This window comes from Diadema antillarum, unplaced genomic scaffold (assembly GCF_040938485.1).
Source record: "Diadema antillarum isolate AM-2024a unplaced genomic scaffold, OU_Dant_1.0 seq00000382_RagTag, whole genome shotgun sequence".
NCBI lineage: Eukaryota > Metazoa > Echinodermata > Echinoidea > Diadematoida > Diadematidae > Diadema > Diadema antillarum.
In genome coordinates this window covers 1153031-1172074 of record NW_027271380.1, presented here as the reverse complement: position 1 = coordinate 1172074, position 19044 = coordinate 1153031, and the positions used below count along the sequence as shown (strand labels likewise).

The following is a 19044-nucleotide window of genomic DNA, read 5'->3' as shown; positions in this document are numbered from 1 at the left end:
TCTATTTACACTGCATTATCATTTTCTTTGCTTGCAGTAACAAAGTCATCCGTACACATTTTATGTATTAATCAAATACATTGCATATCATGCATATTCATGTACACTATTCTCTTGTGCTTCAGAATAACATACCTGTACATGCAAGATTTTTATGCTTCACTTTTAGTAAATGCAGAATAAAAGGGACAGTAACAAGCAGTGAATTGTAAGATGGCATTGAATTATGTCAAGGTCATCAGACATAATCTTAATACATTGTATAAGCAGTGTAGGGTTTAGCCTTTAATCCAGCCCCTCTCAGATACAAATTTAGTACACAGACTTGACGTCTGAACTGCTGCTGCTGGCAGGTCAATTGTATGGGGTATGTTGGAATTGACTTGTTGAGAGGCTACCTCAGTACAGCTGTATTCCATTCGTAATTACAAATACAGTGTATGAGCACATGCTTGCTTTAAGGTTGCATACTAGGAGGAAGAAGATACAAGAACTTGTACAGGTTGATATCCTACTGTGAAGCATTATTCAGTATGATATACACTGTATATATAAAATATATAAATATATATATGTTTTTATTTTTTATTTTTTATTGAATACGTAAGTATCTTGGTCTAATACAGTGCACTCCTGTTATAATGAACACGGTTATAACGAAATTCTGGTTACACAGAAGTAAAAGTTCAGGCGCACCATTTTCAGCTGTATGTATTTTTATTGCTTATTTGTTTGGTTTTAACTCAATTTTGATATAACGAAAGAAAACTGCCAGTCCCGAGGACTTCGTTATAACGGGAGTCCACTGTATCAGTGATAAAACACCAAAATTCCAGCCTGAAGCAACAACTCTAGTGTACGGTTGACTTCATTGATCACTACATGTAATTGCATGCCATGTAGCTGAGCAGCAGCATGGGCAACTGTTTCCTTTCATTACAAAATCATTAGAGTATACTGTATGCCCCTTTTATGGGGCAAATACTATAGATGGGATATAGAATTGATACAAAATATTATCTTGAGTAACCATTATCATCATTGAATAATAATTACAGTATACCATTAGACAAAAGTGCTAAGTTTTTAGCATTGCCGTGTACCTTTGCAACTTAACAAAACATTTTCTGCATAAAATTATAGCCATGAGAATTGGTGAGAGAGCTGCCACTGCACATGGAAGTGCTGTGACGTGCAGTTGTTGGATGAATTACATTACATGGAGTCAGAATATGACTGGCCATCATTGAATGTCGAATTTTACAGAATTTGGTTTAATTTGGTTAAAACTGTTTGCATAATGAGAGTTGTAAACTTTCACACCGTATGATACACATGTACTTGAAATTGGCAGATAACTACTGAAGTAATACTGTCACTGTCACTGTCAATGCACTCGAACAAACTATCCACATGTCCAACACGTTCGACAAAATACAAGTGTGTGAACGAGATTATTATACCATGCCTATGCTGACATACATTGTGAAATGCAAGTGACTTTATGTCCCGACTTGAGCATTAAAATGACAAATTATGTCATATTGTACAAACAATGTATTATTATGCTTTCTTCTTGTTGGTGACGAGTATGTGTATAGAGTAAGAATAGCAAACTGATTTGAAATACTGTGCCTTGTGAACTTATAATGTTTCTGCTGTATTTCTCATCACTTTAGGTGTGGTATTGCCGATCCACCCCCACCCATTGCACATTTTAAATCATCAACAGCATGAATGTGATGTGGATTTGACACACTATTAAGTGCATGTTTTTAGTAGAATTCAAACTGTCTTTTTATCCAAGTAAATATGTTCAATGGACTTCGAGTTTTCCCAGTCCATGCTAAGTTCCAAAGCTTGTCCAGACTTCTTTTACTAGAATAATACAATGTATCAACAAATGAAGAATCTGACTGGAAAATTTTGGTCATGGAAGATGACTTCATTAGGGAATTAGATGTAGACCTACAAGATACTAGTCTAACAAAATGACTCTTGATCACCCTGCTTGAACCCCCCCCCCCCCCAAAAAAAAAAAAAAAACAAACAAACAAACAAACTAACTAACTAACTAACTAACTAACTAACAAACAAACAAACCAACAACAACAACAAGAACAAACAAACCAACAACAGCAAAAAGACGGTTTCGTAGCTTAAGAGTTCTTGAACCCTGGACCCTTTTCAGCAAAAGTGCATTGACCAATCCACTAGTGGATAGACTATGACTCCCCTTCACATGCTTGGAGGGTCGCGTCCTCTTGCAAGCAGGATTTGAAAGCGAGAATCACCTGAAACTCGTGTCCCGCGGTACTCGTCTTGTCTTCCATCTTGACGTCGGCAAAACCAGCCTCTCGCAATGCCTTCGTGTACTCCTCGGGGTCCCACGTGGCGTATTTCATCCAGCCCATCGAGTCCACTGTCTTCAGACCCTCCAGGGACAGGACCGTCACCATTAACCCTCCCGGCTTGAGAACCCGCAAGAGGTCTGTGGCGACGAGGGGAATATCGGGCCAGAAGTAGTAGCAGTTGGCGTGAAAAATCGAGTCCATGGACTCGTCGCGGTAAGGCAGACTCGCCACGTTTCCGAGGACCAGCTCAATTTTCTCATCCTCTATTTCTTGCGGCAGATTGTTTATGGCTTCAACGACCATGGCGGGAGAAAAATCAACTCCATGAACTTTCCCAACGCCTTTAGTAGAATGCGATAGAGGGAAGCAGGGAGAGAGAAAGAAAGGGAAAAATACGACTACCGTAATCAATAAAATTTCAATTTTTGACATGTCGGCAAGGGAAAGATCTGCTCCAGAAATTTTTATTACGAGGTGTTGGCCGTACATCAGACCAATTAAACCAGTTGTATAATTTGTTTATTTTTATTTTTTTCAAGGCTGTTGTATGTAAACACTGTGTGTGTATGCGTGTGTGTTGTGCGCGCATTAGTGGTGTGTTTTCTTATCCTCGTAAACTTTTTACAGTGGCAAGAGTATAAATGCATAAGGTTCAGCCTGGAGCATTTTCCATCCATAAAATTATAGATGATCACCCACTTGTTCTGTAAAAGTCAATGGCTCAACAATCGATGATGTATATATAGTTTATGGGTCACAGCTTTCGAAAATCGACAACTCTGTTCACTTGCTCAATGTTTGGACAGAGTTCAATTATTATGTTTCACTCTGCGATATTTGCTATAAGACAAGTCAATTATCAAGCAGACTCCAATGGGCATGTATACACACTGTATTCGTAATCATGTTGGTTTGCACTGTCATACACCTAAAAACACATATTTTGAAATATGATTTTATGGCAGTTTTGATATTCGTGCGGAATTCCGAGCCGAAATGTCAATTAATTCCAGAAACAACGTTACAATGTGCAATATTAAAAATATACAAACCGTTTCGCTATTTGCATTTCTAAAACCACGTCAGAAACCATGCCTTTCTTCACATCAGGCGATATCACATCAGCAAACAAATATGAATCGGCAAACAAATCTGAATCAGCAATTTCCGCCGTATATACAATGTCTGAAATCTCGCTCACCCTTTTCCACGTACTCTGCCGCTTTTTTCAAGCCGATTCCTGGTCCAAATCCAAGTTCCAAAACATGGTGGTCTGGCTTGATGTTGCAGAGAGCTGCAGCTTCTTCTTCCAAATATGCATTCTTCGGAAGCATAAATCTCTGCAATTGGAAAAGGAAAAGGAAGGAAAGAAAGAAAAGAAAAGAAAACACACACCCACACGATGTGCTGCATTGGATGTGCTTATTTCTTTCTATTTTTTTTTCGGTTGGTTTTCCAGTCTCATTTACCGTGAATCCTAAATGAATGTTCAGTTCTTGCGTACAAAATGTCGCAAAAGCAAAAGCAAACAAAAGCTTGGAGGGTTCCAAATTAGGCTATGACCGGTAGGGTCATAATCAAAACGTTCTCTGCTGCCCAGAAAAGGTAAAATCCATAAAATTGACAAGAAGAAGAATGGAAAAAATACAAACAAACTTTAAAATTTAGAACAGCCTTACAGTCGTCAGCAAAAACAATTCCTTCTGGTTTTCAAATTCCCTGTGAACTTAGTCTGACGCAAATTGACTCGTATACACCATTTTCGTTCTTACATTAAATTTTTGTATTTATGACGATCAAGGTATTGATAATAATAAATCAAATAAATCTCCTTAATTTATAAGGACAAACTGACCGGGAGTGAAAATTATAGGCCCTATGGAATTCAAAAGAGCGAAGAAAGGGGCTTTGGGGGTGGGGGAGGGTGTAGAACGGATGTCTCCCCACCCCCCCCCCCCCCGGAGCCTTTTATATACTTAATTATCACTTTGGAATTAAAAATTGTGCAATTTGACGCACACTTAGGCCCTACAGGCTAAGTAGTATCTATATGATACATACAATCTCATACTGAGTATCTCATCTAGCTATACCCCGTTAAGCATACGGAAGCCTGGCCCTGCCATTACTAAGACATCATTTTGAGAATTTTTAGCCCAAATTTTGGTGAAGGGTGAATGAGTATAGGATGTAGCCTATAATGACGGACATAATTCAGTCGATGGCGGAATTTTTTAGAAACCTCTGTCCAGTAGGCTTTTATTACGACCTATATCATAGTTATAATTTTAGATAAAATTACAAACATAGCCAACATGTGTTTATATGTATTAAATAATTGTTGAAATTCCTGCCGCGTTTTTTATGATGAGAACTTTTTTCCCCTTCTTCTTTCTGGGAGGCATGAGAAAATTTATAGGTCTAATATTGCCCGGGGGGGGGGGGGGGGGGGGGTGAGCGTGAGGTATGGTTGGAGGGGGGGGGGGGAGAGTCTCTCAGGGAGAGTGAAATAGTATGTTAGGTCTGTATTCCAGCTACATACAGCTAGTGGATCGAGAGAAACATCACAAATATTGAATGTTTACGGAGCCCGCCAGGTGACATGAGGAAAAAAAAAAAAAACCTCAATGGATTATTAATTGGGAGGGAACGCAATAATCCATTGGGGGTTTTTTTTTTCCTCATGTCACCTGGCGGGCGCCGTGATACATGAGGAAAAAAAACCCTCAATGGATAATTATTGCGTTCCCACGCAATATCATTGCGTCCTCGCAATGATATTGCGTTCCCTCGCAATAATATTGTGTTCCCTCGCAATATTATTGTGATTACATCTATAACAACAAGAAAGCAATAATTATTGCGTGGGAACGCAATAATTATTGCGAGGGAACGCAATAATATAATATTGCGAGGGAACGCATTATCATTGCGAGGGAACGCAATATTATTGCAAGGGAACGCAATAATATTGCGAGGGAACGCAATAATATTGCGTGGGAACGCAATGATATTGCGAGGGAACGCAATAATTATTGCGAGGGAACGCAATAATCCATTGAGTGTTTTTTTTTTTTTTCCTCATGTCACCTGGCGGGCTCCGTAAATGTTTGCAAAAGTTCTGAAAAACAGTTTATGGACCTACACGTTCAAGACCATGTGGCAACACGTAGACAGAAAAATCCGTCTGTCCGGAGGAATCTTTCAGTTTTATCATGTTTTTTTTTTTTTTTTTTTTTTTTTTTACTTTTTTTTCTATATTTCATTCCGTGAAGCCAGACGTATCTCCGCGGAACATATCGGGGGATCATAATAGGCCTATATACCCGCGACAAGATCGACCTTCCGGTCATTTGAATTGCGTTTATTTAGACTTCTAAACTACAAAATCATATGTTAGATATCTTTTGTTGTAGCTCCATGGCTTAACAATGGTATTGGCATTGATACATTGAGAGGCCTAATACATTGTACATTAAATGTCAACCGTAATTCATTTCTTTCTTCGATCTGCATGAGGGTAAGATGCAGGTCTCGCGATCGCGATCCTGATACCTCCATTGACGCTATCCTACTGATAGTACACCGTGAAAACAAGCACGTGGGACTGCGACTCTCTGAAAATGGTGACGGTCGAACTCGATCGGTCGACCTCGGGCAATTCCACAAGTCGGCTTCTACGCAAAACTTGTGGCAGAGCATACTGATACCAAGGCATGCAGAAGTTTCTTTCTTTCTTTCTTTCTTTTTATTACAATCATTCCGCTTCCCGGCCATTTCTGGCAGTCAGCATATACCCAAGTAACCACACCCGCATGCACCACCCTACGCACAATACACACTGTGTATTCAAAATAGCTACACATAACAACACAACAGATCCATATATGAAGTTGAAGAGCAACACTCAAGATACCGGCCGCACAGAGCTGAATTCGTAAGAGGGAACTGATGATCTTCGCCCTGACAATACATACCTTCACCAGCCATCCGACAATACCTCTTTGCGGTTGCCTGAGGTTTCTGGCAAGTGAATCTACGAAGGACATTTTTGACTACTGGACATGACTTGTACTCCAGTTTTAGTTGTACCTCAATCTGGGCACGAACCCGTATCAGTAATGTACACGTTGAGTTTGTTGTGCTGTTTGATGATATAGTCGATCTTCCTGTATTTCGTTTTCCTCCTTTTTTACAAAAAAAAAAAAAAAACCAAACAAACAAACGAACAAACAAACTTATATGCAGTGTTAACAGCAAAACATAGACGCATGCAGAAGACATTGTGGATCATCTCTTTCAGCTCGATTGTATAAAAGATTTTTATTGCTTTGCACTGCATGTGACATTTTTAGGCCTACCGACTAAACCACAGTATTATAATAACAGATAAAGGCCTATTTATGAAACAAAACATAACAGTCATTATACCAGGCAGATTTTTTTTTTTTTTTTATCGTATAGGGGGGCGTTTCGAGAGATTTGCAACCAATATAAAATCCCCAAATCAAATTGCAGTTCTGCCAAGTCTCAAGCCCTTTTTACACTTGTGTTTCTTAACCCCATACTTTCTCTGACCCAGGACTATAGTTAGTCCCGTACAATTTTTTTTTTTTTCAGCTTCTTACACTCGCCAATAAGTCCCGTACTATTATTGAGCTCTTGTCCGGGGCTAAGGAGAAAATTGACCTTTTTACACTCGTATTTCTTTGTCCGGTACTTTCCAAACCACATGCATATATTCATGATTACGCTGTGCACTGTACACGTACACGCACGCACCGGCAGCACTTGGTTAATTCGTTTCTGATTGGTCAGTGGGGGTCGGACTTCGTCTCCGTCGCTTTGCCCCGGATTATTTTTTCGTTCTGTATACACTCGTTTGCTTGGCACCGCAATAATTGCGGGGTTAGCACCGCAATTGCGGTGCCAATAAAAAACTAACATTTTTTTAAATTATTATTATTAATACTTTTTCGGAATAACGATCCTTAGCTATTTTCATTTTCGGATTAAAAAACATTCGGAACAACGAACCTTTGGAATAGTGAACCTTTCTCATTTTTTTTTTTTTTTTTTGATTCACAAGCCTTCGGAATGACGAACCTGGTTTCCGATCTATCAACGAACCTTCGGAAAACGAACAATATATTTCCATCTAAATTATTAACTTTTGGAATAACGAATCTTTGGAAGAGCGAAGCTTCAGATGAACAAACCTTCGGAATAATGAGCCTTCGGAGTAACGAACTTTAGTAAGAAACGAACCATTGCAATAGCGAACTGTAATCGAATCCTAAACTAGCATTTTCTATACATGTGTGACAATACAAACTCTCTTTTAAATGCAATATTTGAACGAAAATTAAAAAGGTACCATCCCATTTCACATAGGCATAGCTTTCCAATGATGAGTACTGGTGTATTCAAGAAACAAAATATGATACATGCGCGGTTTCCTTGTTTTCATTATATAATGTATTTGTTTGGTTATAACGAATCCCCTATAAGAAAACTGCCGGTCCCGAGCATTTCGTTATTACGGGAGTACACTGTACCTTAATTCAATTTACGTTCTCAAATGATGCTTTCTTCTATACACCAGTGTATTTAATAAATCATAAGACACCTGTAGTCATGAAAGAGTAAGTACGCCTATACAGTGGAGATCTGTATTTTTCAAACTTGAATTCTGAAAATGCATTGATCGCTGGGGTGATAAAACCTTGTATTTCCATTTTTTATATAAGAAAGTGAGGTTTTATGTATCTCATAGTTCGGACGCCATATTTATTTATTTTTTTTGTCTGGCTTATATATTTCAAATCGAAAACATGGAACCACTGTCGTCTGGTACATTGTACTTAATCCCCTTGCTTGTATTTTTAATAAGTCGGCCATGTTTAAATCGCGCCCAGCGCTTACAAGTACAGTGTACAACACGATTTAAATGCGACGGGTCGATGTGATGCATGGCAAAAACACTTTTAGACTTTCTTCATTCTTTCTTCAGCTTAAATGGATAATGTTGACTTTAAAGCCATTAACAAATTTGTAGAAGATGAAATTTATGGAAAAAAATAAACTGGAAAGAGCTAAACTAAAAAATCATCCATAACAAATGGATGAGAGATATAAATTACCTATACTATAGAAGTAAAATTGGTTCATAAATATGCACCAATAATGTACCATTTTTAACCCCCAAATGAATTTAAGCTCCCTTTACCGTATGAGGACTGGAGGAGCTAGGAGGACGTTATGTGCAGTGGGTGTTCCTGTCCCTCCCCCACCCCTCCCCCGCCAACAAGTTCCACACCCCCTCCCCTCCCCCACCCGCGCGAGGTTGAATAGATGGCGCCTAGCTCGCATCGCGCAGCTCGCTAGTAAAGTTGCTCTAACGCGTGGGATCGAGAAGGGCAAAGGCCCACTAGGGCAGGGGCGAAGGTAGGGCGAAGGAAGGTATGTACAATGTATGTCAATTTATCTGGAATAGTATACTAGTAGTAACGACGGGCCATATTCGCATTATATAAAAGCAAGGCAGCAAAACAAAATATGTCAAATGTCGACGTAGATTTAGTTTTTAGATAGTCTAATTGTTTCTTTAACGTCCACAATGTCGATGCTATACAGTAAGCCGTTTTCTGTAGTCCCGTACATTGATTTAAATGTGTGTTCATCAGTTTGTACGCCTAACCACTGCGCTGCGGTTGATGCGTGCGACCACACGCGATCGAAGGCCGAAGAAGGCGAAGCGCAGAGCTAGACTCCTAGAGCTCACACTAACCTAAACAACCCTGTCGCTGTACACTAAAGTCTCATTTTATAAACCATTAAGTTTAGGGTTTATTTTCGACCTCCACCACAGCACAGCTCACAGAGGACAGGCACTGCAATTGTTCATCCTACTAGTATTCCATTTTAGTCTGATTAGCATGATTAGGGAGTTCAAATATCAATAATTGATTAAATTTACATTGAATAAATTTATGACAGTGCAGTGCCGTGTAAACAATCGACAATAACATGTCCTCACAAGATACAGAGTTGTCCTAACACTAACAGCCTTATGGAGAAAGAACTGCTGACAAGAATGTGTCTATTTCTCTCAGTATTGACTCAATACACATTGGTCTGTCCTCATCAATTGTTTAACTATTCTAAACACAGTTAGTTTGAAGGTGTGGTATTTAGACTAGAGTACTCTGCAGTTAGTTATCCACAGTAAGATGCAGTTGTATTTCAGGTCAGGCATGGTCTTGTCAAGTGACTGTTATTTCAAACTTTCCATTTTTCTTGTCTCGCAGGAAAGAAGCATGATGCTCTTGAGATGCCATAAGTATTTAATTCAAGTTGAGCACTCATCATGAGATTGTTCAGCGATGGCATTCTACATCAAGCCTCCAGGGGGAACAAGCTCACTGGAAAAGATGCGACTGTACACCTCCAGACGGATGAGCTTTCTTGGGGAAGTGCTGTCATGTGCAGATGCAAAGGATTTCCAACTTCTCCTGGAGAAAGGATCAACTGCCATTGACTCGGACTGTCTCATTGAGGGATCTCGGAAGGACCGCACATCTCATTTTCTGCTCAGGCAAGTCATGCAGGAGAAAGTCAGGATGTAGAAATCACCATTAAAGAGTAAAAAAAAAAGAAGAGAGAATAAGAAAGAGACAGTGGAGGAATTGAATGGAGGGATATAAGAGGAGAGCATTGTTGGAATTAAATTGTTCAGCTCACTTTCAGTTCAATTTTTATGTTATCTTTTAGTCACTGTTAGTAGCTTGATTTGGCTGTGGATGCATAGAGACTAGGATATCCTGAGTTTAGTAAGTTAAATGATATGTTGTAATGCTTCCAATGAGAATGAAAGTAATTATTCAGTTTGGTATGATATTCTTTGCATGTGTTGGATCCTTGGACAGTCATGGGGCAAGGATGTAATCCAATATAATACAAAATGTCTTTTTCTGTTGATGCAAAATTTGAGTTTGTGACTGTAGCAGCTTAGAGTATGACTTGTTTACATTGCAGTGGGTCCTTAGCACATGGCATGATACTGTAGCTTCTTGAGGTGTTAGGTGACATTGCACTGTTCACTGTACCTCTTTTTATGGCCTTACAGACTGTCATTGTTTTATTTTGGGGTTTTTTGAGGGGAAGGGATGGTGTCTGCTTATTTCTTTCCAGTAGTTATCATGTGACAAGAGATAGCTGTTTGAAATCGATGGTACCTGGTTAAAAATTGTGTGAAGGCACAAACTAAATTATCGTGAATGTGATGTGTTGTGCTCTCCATGTAGGTTGATCTGTAGCTGTGATGCAGAAGCCTCTGCGTTCTTCATCAGATCTGAAACTGAACTCTTCTGCCATCGATTTGCCAGCATGAATTCAGCCGAACTCACCACTCTACTCAGCTCCACTTACCGCTTCTTGTCCAAAATCAAGACACAGCAGGCATGCCGTGACACCACATCTCCGAGTAGGGGCAGGGCTGAAACATCAGTGGCAGTGTCTGTCACCTCTAGGGCCCACAGGAAGTACTCTGATGCCCTGAACAACCTCCATGATGTTCTTGGCAGAACGCTTCAAGCCAAGGGGTCCTGGCATGAAGTGATTCAGTGCTATATGGAATACTCACACGACACCTTCGGCATCCCGTTTCAGCATGCCGCATGCCTCGTGGCATCTCGCCAGGTCAAGCTGGAGCGGGGCACCGCCCTCGTGCCCTTTTCCAATCTCCACGTCGTCATGGCAACCTTGTTTGAGGACATCGTGAGGAAGGGCGTGGCTATCGCCAGTATCCATTCCCAGAAGCACCTCCTGGAAGATGACCGCGTGCAGAGCTTGTACAGAGATGTCAGAGCTAGGTTCTTCAGGATGCCAATGGGGACTGGAAGCAGTCTGTCCACTTCATCCCGAGGCAGCATCCAAGGAAGCCAGCTGGACCAACTCCATCATTTCTTTCCCCCCTGCATGAGGCATCTCCACAGAATGCTGAGGAAGAAGCATCGCCTCCGCCACTTTTCTCGGGTAAAGTGATGAATGTATCAAAAGAAATGTAACTTGCTGCTTTTCCCTTGAAACTGGCCAACTGTATGGTATTATTGTTAATTGACAATTGCTGTTCTAATACAGTAAAGGTACCATGAGTTTGAAAGTGTATCAAACAAAGAGATGATGAAATATGGTCACAACTGGCATAGGCTCTCCTTTGTTCTTCTTTTCACCATTTAGATATTTATTTTGTAGCAATTGAATGTGTGTAAGTGTGTTGTGTTTTCTGTGATTAAATGAAAACTCATAAGACATACTGTAGGTTTAATAGTGTTTGCAGCCTTACAGTATTTCATAACAATATACATGTACACTGTAATAATGTTTTCCCATACATTTTTAGCAATTACTGCATCATTGGTATAGATATTCCTTTATGATATAATGCAGTAACTTAGTATTACTACTAGAGTTTTAGTGTTTCCTTTTATTTTTTTTTAATGAAGCACTGAGATGAAATTCGTGAGTACACAATGTATTGTGTATTAACCCGTTGAGGATGGACTGATTTTGCTACAACACGCATTTCCCATAGACCTCTGCCCGAGTATACTCGGGACTCGTCCTCAACGGGTTAAAAGAGACTTCATTCGTCTTTTTGCTCCAGCTTGTTATGGTGAGTGTAATAGAGTATGCCACTGTATTGTGGACATTGACTTTGGGGACACTGTCATAATCTTCATATTTTTCCAGGGTTTCAGTAAAATTTGTTTTCTTGTTTCAATGTGTGCATTTTTTATCTCCCATGTAGGTCCAATACACACTTTTCCTCAAAGAAATTGGACTTCCCGTTGATGATGCCATCCAGCTCTGGAGGTCAGAATATAGCCAGCCATCCGGTTGCCATGGTAGTACAGGAGGATGCCAGCACTCCTGGGCCAGAGACTGGAAGAGGTACACCTACAACATCAGGCACCTGTATGGTCTGGAAGGTTCAAGGACAAACTACAGAGCTCACAGCTGCAGATCTATTCAGGTATGGGGCTCTCGTGGGACGTGTGTGAGTGAACACAGATTCACAATATGAAATAAACAAGAACAAAGAAACAAAGATATTTGATGCTCACCCACCAGATTCCCTGTTATATATTGTCTGTACCTTGTATTGGACAGACAACTACAGGCAAACCTGTCAAGAATGACCGCACGTGGGAAACACATACCGTAGTCGGTATAAGGAGGTGGTTGTTACGGACAAGTTCACTGTTGTAGCCTTTGTGATGAGAGACAATTTTGCCGTCCCATATGCATATGATTACACCTAGATATACAATGTATATACTGCAATGTAGATTGCGTAATAGCTAATGGCCTTGCCATTGCAAAAAATCACCTGTTGCTTTAGCTGTAAGCAAGTTTTGGTAACAGTTTATTTTGTTTAATGCAATTTCCAACAATGCTCTAGTAAGCTGGATGCGCTGATTTCATACACTGCTCCGCAGTCATGTGAACCTTTCGATAGTGTAGTTGAAACCAAATCTGTGATTGTGGGTTGCATTAGGCAGAGAGGTGCTGTGCACAGGTTCCAGGGTACAGTGTACAAGTTTTCTTTGGAGGGATATCCATGTGGACATAGGTAAGTGGTTGTTGATAGACAAAGTGGTTGCTACCGTAAGTTTGAGTGTATGTTTGTATGAACAGGTAAGCTATTAGATGTAATCTGTTCTAAGTCTCTCCTTTGCTCTTGTAAATGAAAATTAATGAGAAAAATGGAACAGCTGAACTGTAGTGTTACCTTATGAATCTCTAGTGAAACCTTGACTTGTATATTTATATTAATACTCAGATTTGTTATTTGTGATTCTAATAATATTTTAGAGTTCAAGTAAACACCAATCTGGCTCCTATGTTTGTGCACATTGCTCTAATCCTGCAACAGGGAATGCAACTTGGTTACGGGGAGGAAGGAGGATGCCCGCTGAAACATTTTGACGACGCCAGCATCCAGCAGATCGTGGACTTGGAGGATCTGGCTGGGTCGCAGAGGGACCAGGTCCTACATGAAAGAAAGAGAGGATGCTTCCAAAGAGCTTGCGCCAAGATCTTCTGCCACAGAATTGATAGGGCAAACGAGAGACACAGTGATGTGGAGGATGGCGATTGTAAGCAAAAGGGGGTTTCACTGGAGACTGGTTCCCCACATGGTCCTTGTGGGGCTGGATTTTGCTCAAGTACAGATCTTCCTGGCAGGGGGATCTCCCGTGAGGTTTACACAAGGGCGATAAAAGTCGAAGGTTGCCATACTCACGCAACAGCTGGAGAAAAGATTGGGCATCAGTTTCGGTGCAGTGTAGGAAGGAAAATTCCCTGTGCGTGTTTGACAGATGGCAAGCACAGTGTCACTGAACTGTGTGACAGAAGTTTGCATGAGGAGCTCTGCAATGGCAACAAGCTCACTTCAGACAGGATCTCCATGCTGCATGACAAACATTCAGCAAGTGACAGGATCTGTCCTGAGAGTGAATATTTGCAGTCAATGTTCACCCGTAGTGGCAACAACAATAACAACAATGACAAGAATAATTGTGAAGCAGCTGACCACATATTGAAGAGGGAACGTTCAGTTTCAAATCAAGGATGCACAAAATTCCCACGATTAGATATACCTCCAGTCGAGAAGGTTGAGGAAGGGACCCTCGCATCCAGCGTAAAACCAACTATACAACAACATGATTCTTCAACGACAATAGAGCGGCACAAGTTGATGACTGAGAGAACAGATGAGTCAAAAGTGAAAGTGCGTCCATACTGTGAGAGGCAAACTAGGTCACCCAGAAATCTGGAACCCTGTACACAGTTTGCCTCTGAAGATAAAAGGAATGGTGCCCGGCAAGCACGCAGTAAGTCCCACTTAAGTCTTGATGGAATTGTGAGGGCAGGGAAAGATAGGAAAGAAACATGCGATCATGGAACGGAAGTGACGGTACCGGGAGACCAGGGCAGAGTGGCAGTTTGCCTCGACCGATGTGAAAGCAACCTCCCTTTGAACTCTGGAAGTTGCAGTGAGCACTGCTCTTCAACCTGTCACGACAGGGCTGGTACCCCTCCCATTTCCAAAGAGGGCAGATGGGATAACGTGAATCCCAGCATCATAAGGCCCTCTGACTTTTACTTTAGCCTCATCAAGATGACAAATGGCATTACGTGAGCTCTAATCTAATACCATCCTTGCCTTTAGCTGTCTATACAGTACTTACTATAGATGCTTTCTTGAATTACCATATACAGTGTACTCCCGTTCTAACGATCACGGTCATAACAAATTGTTGTTACAAAGAAGTAAAATTCAGGTCCCAAAATTCTTATGTATTTATCTCTTTGTATGTATACATTACTGTTCAATTATAATGAAATTACGATGTAACAAAAGAGAACTGTTGGTCCTGAGGACTTTGTTTAACAGGAGTCCACTGTATCAGGTGTATTGATCTCCTATTTCCAGAGGTAAGAAGAACACATTCTCTGCTAATGAAACATGTATGCTATGTGAGACGGTATGCTAATTTTCTATGCTCACATTTTTATTTTTTTTTAAATGAAGATTATGAGGTAATGAAAAGTCTTTATATCAGTCAGTGTTTCACAGTACTGCCCTCCTGGTAGAGCAAACTTGGTTATAATGAACTTTGGGTATCAAATAAAAAATTCAGGCCCCAAAATTATTATGTACACATCTTTGTATACTTTTTTGTTGCAAAAATGAAATTTTGATACAATATATTTGATTTGATATAATCTCTATAGCCATTTTTTCACATGCATCAATTTTCTGCAATTTCATTATAATTTTACAAAATAACAATATAAATATTTTCAACAATTGATATCATTTTCATCAATTATACAATACATCTGTAGTATAAAGTTACATCAAAACAGATGCAAAAGACCACTAAAATTACGCCATTTTCCTGTGAAGAAATGGAGTTTTGTTCCCTGGGCGTAGAGATGCAGGACTTGTTTTGACCACTTTGTCTTGGTGAGGTCGTCCGTGATGCAGAATTTCTCCTTATCAAGCTTTTTTCGCATATTTTTCATGATTTCCACCTTCTCTCTGTAGGACAAGACTTTCACCTATATGTGGCTAGGCTTCTCTCCTCTCTTTCTGTCATGATGGGCTCGCTCCACCTTGACATCCATGACGAAGTGCTGCTTGATTATTCTCTCGATGATGTCGATGCAGTCTTCGCGCTCATCTTTGGCAGTCTCTTCTTTCCCGACGATCCTGAAGTTGTTGCGACGTGAAAACCGCTTGGTATTGTTTGCTTCTGCGTCATGTCTTGCAATTTTTCCTTTCATTTTTTCCATGTCAGACTCCATTTTTTCTAATTTCTTTTCCAGGGTAACATTTTTCTTTTCCTGGTCATCCACGCACTGGCCTTTCAAACTCGATGGCTCACTCTACACTCATGATACTTTCGAGAAGTGAGTCTACTGATCTCTTGATCATTTGCTGAAAGTTGCATGATGTCTCTTTAGAATATGCAGCAAGTATTGCAGCGGTGAGCACGGCGTCAGGGCCTGTGGGTTCCGACCCGGTAGCTGGGGGTGCTGATAGAGGTGGCGCCAATGGGAAGGCCTAAGTTGGTGTCTTCCATATCACTGTCATCGCTAATGTCGTCTTTTTTTGCTCCTTTTACCAGGTTGTCTCTTGGGTCTGCAGCTCGTATTCCCTGTAGGTTGTATGCTGCAGTTTCAGATGTAAAAATTGTCTAGGAGCTTATCAAGGATAGAGGCGTATGCTGCCCAAAACTTCTTATCTGATGCAGAGAAGATCATATAACATGTTGACCTCAAGCGACACCGCTTTTTTTAGAAATAAACTGCTCATCCGTACGACTGTGTTATAATGGTAGTCACCTATATATGACTGATTATACAACAATGGTCTATTTTATGATTATATCACATTTTTTAACTTCAAACACAAAAGAATGCTCTAATTTTTGTTGTTTTTATGATTCCATTTAAGAACCCTGTCTTGCCATTAGTCTCCTTAAAACCATAAGTAATAGCAATGTTTCAATGAGATCAAGAAATTGCAACACTTCAAAATTGCCACTTTAATACCTGACTTTTTATCAAAAAAGTTATGTACTGTAACTTATTTTACATCTTTGTTGCATAGATTGATTTGACGAGAAGTGGTCTTCAATGATTTAGTCACATAACCAAACACTATCTTCAAAAGCAGACAAATGAGGCCCAATCATAGTATGCCAGTATTAATGTCCTTCATGAATGTGTATTGGCTACAAGGGCGCATATTTTCTGGCAGGTTTTTAGCAGTTGCAATGTATTTTTTTAGTTCTGGGAAGATGATTTGATATAGACCTTTTTGAATGTAACAAGGGCTGTAATTTTTTTATTAAGTCATTGTGATCTTGCATGCTGTTTTCTGTGCATTATGCATTGTATTCACCAAGTTTGTGAGTTCTATTCACTCACCTGCCTGTAATATTATGTAATGAAATACTAGTTTGTGACCTACATGAATTTTATATGCTGATTATGCCACACAATTGTTTGATCACAGTTCTTCTGCACCATTGACCTTGATGCAGTAATTTGTTTTGCGCCCCGAACGATGCACTATAACTGTGTAGAAAGATTATCAGGATGCGATCTACTCGGGCATGATTTTGTTTTTGTTTTGTTTTGTTTTGTTTTTCAATGTAATAATTGCAGGGGAAATACGGGGGATTTCAAACTCTAACAAAATACCTACACAACGTATACATCTTCTCAACATGATTAGCATGCATTTCCTTCTAATTTTCACCTAAGTAACAGACATTCAAGCATTCACTACCCTTTCGTATCTTAAGATGGGTCCGCTGTGCTAACTTTAATATCAACAACAACCTTCTAACATGTCGTACGTAAGGCGTGGCACAGGAGTCGTTGATGTCTGAAACAGTACTGTGAAAGATACTTGCTAAAGCTTGAGCTGACGTTTTGAAATAATGGATATTGCCAATGTAGATGATAGATTTGGTCAGGCTTTGGAAGCGAGCAAAAAAATGGAGCACTGAATGAAATTAAATTGTTTCATTTCCTTATTTACTGTCTTCTCATGAAGGCAGAAATTTGTCATTTACATGTATCTACCCTCTGTTGTTTACCCGCATGTGCCCTTGCGCTTTCAGTTACAGGATATCATCGATTAACATTTGTATTTACTTGGCAAACCGTCACATGAAAATACACAAATGATACTGATGAAAATTTCTGATCCTTCGCACATGTGCCAAATAAACATTAAAGATATTTATATCTTTAACTGTCGACTTAGTTCACTGCTGTCCATGAGTAATTGAGTTGCATTGTAAACTTTCATCAAGGATGACAATTTTTTTCAAAAACAATTGAAGCATGTATGTGTATGTGTGTGTGTGTGTGTGTGTGTGTTTGAAGGGTAGAGTTTGCTTTTATATATATATATATACTGTATATATATATATATATATATATATATATATACATGTATATATACACTCAGCAAAAAAAGAAAGTAAATGCTTTTTCAAGTTTAGATTTCTCATAGAATATTTGGCTGAAAGCTTATGTTAATATACCATTTATTGAAGGTAATTTAATTGGCTATCAACCTGGTAGGTCAACAAAAAGGGAAACTTTGCGCATGAGTGAACACCATTGTTTTTCTCTTCCAGGGCACAAATGTGAAAATTGCAAAACTGAACAAGTTATCATTCATGCGTATGTGCTCTTCCATAGAACAATAAGAATAAACAAATTTCACACAAAAAGAAACCTGAATTAAGTTGCAAAAATAAACCTTTGATATCTATGATATCTTTAAAGCCCAAAAGACCAATGAAGGCTAAATATAATGGAGGAAAATAAAGCATCTTATGTCAAATCTAAATTCAAATGAAATAACATAAAAAGAAGTAGTAATTAACAAAAAATTTTGAGATTTTGAAATTTGAGCTTTTTTCAAGTTAGGAAATTGTAAATAATGTTTGGTTCTTGAAATTGTCAAATGGATTTTAAATCACTATCAAAAGAAATAAAGAAAGAAATTCTGCTCATTTGGTCATCTTTATATTATTATTCCCTATAATATTTGAAGTTTGACTTGACAGAAAATTCTTAGTTTTCCCCTTTAGTTTCCCACTTTGTTTTTCTTAGAGGTTATAAAGAGATAAAGAGAACAAAAATTTATTTTCCCTATTTCATTCAGGTCTCTATTTGTGTTAAACTGGTCTTTTGTTGTCAATGTTATCGTTAAAGGCATTTGCAAATGAAAGAGAACATGTCAATTTTTGCTATTTTCAATTTTGTGCCTTGGAGGACAAAAACAAATGTGCTCACTCAAGCGTATGTTTTCTTTTTAATTGACCTATTAGCTTTATAGCCAATTAAATTACCTTTAATATGGTATATAAAACATTGGTTTTCATAAAAAACTTTTATGAAAAATATGACCTCAAAAAAAGTGTTTACTTTCTTTTTTTTGCTGAGTATATATATATATATATATATATATATATATATATATATATATATATATGTTCTGTCGATACATCGAGTTTTTTTTTTTTGCACCTTCATATTACTGGGAGAGAGATGAGGGATGGAAAGTTTGCCATTACGATATGTTGTC

The 19044-nt window shown here is 39.1% G+C and overlaps 2 protein-coding genes across 2 annotated transcripts; one reads left to right on the top strand and one right to left on the bottom strand.

The window, feature by feature from the left end:
- Positions 1-2225: 2225 nt before the first annotated feature.
- Positions 2226-6403, bottom strand: LOC139731656 (phosphoethanolamine N-methyltransferase 2-like). Its single transcript, XM_071642547.1, has 3 exons — positions 6332-6403; positions 3556-3694; positions 2226-2695 (listed from the first exon to the last, which is right to left on the bottom strand). Exons 1-3 carry the CDS (start codon positions 6401-6403, stop codon positions 2226-2228), a joined length of 681 nt encoding a protein of 226 aa, XP_071498648.1.
- Positions 6404-9731: 3328 nt separating this feature from the next.
- On the top strand, positions 9732-14624 carry LOC139731595 (uncharacterized). Its single transcript, XM_071642483.1, has 4 exons — positions 9732-9951; positions 10661-11390; positions 12166-12390; positions 13294-14624. Exons 1-4 carry the CDS (start codon positions 9740-9742, stop codon positions 14560-14562), a joined length of 2436 nt encoding a protein of 811 aa, XP_071498584.1. The 5' UTR covers positions 9732-9739; the 3' UTR covers positions 14563-14624.
- Positions 14625-19044: the final 4420 nt, after the last annotated feature.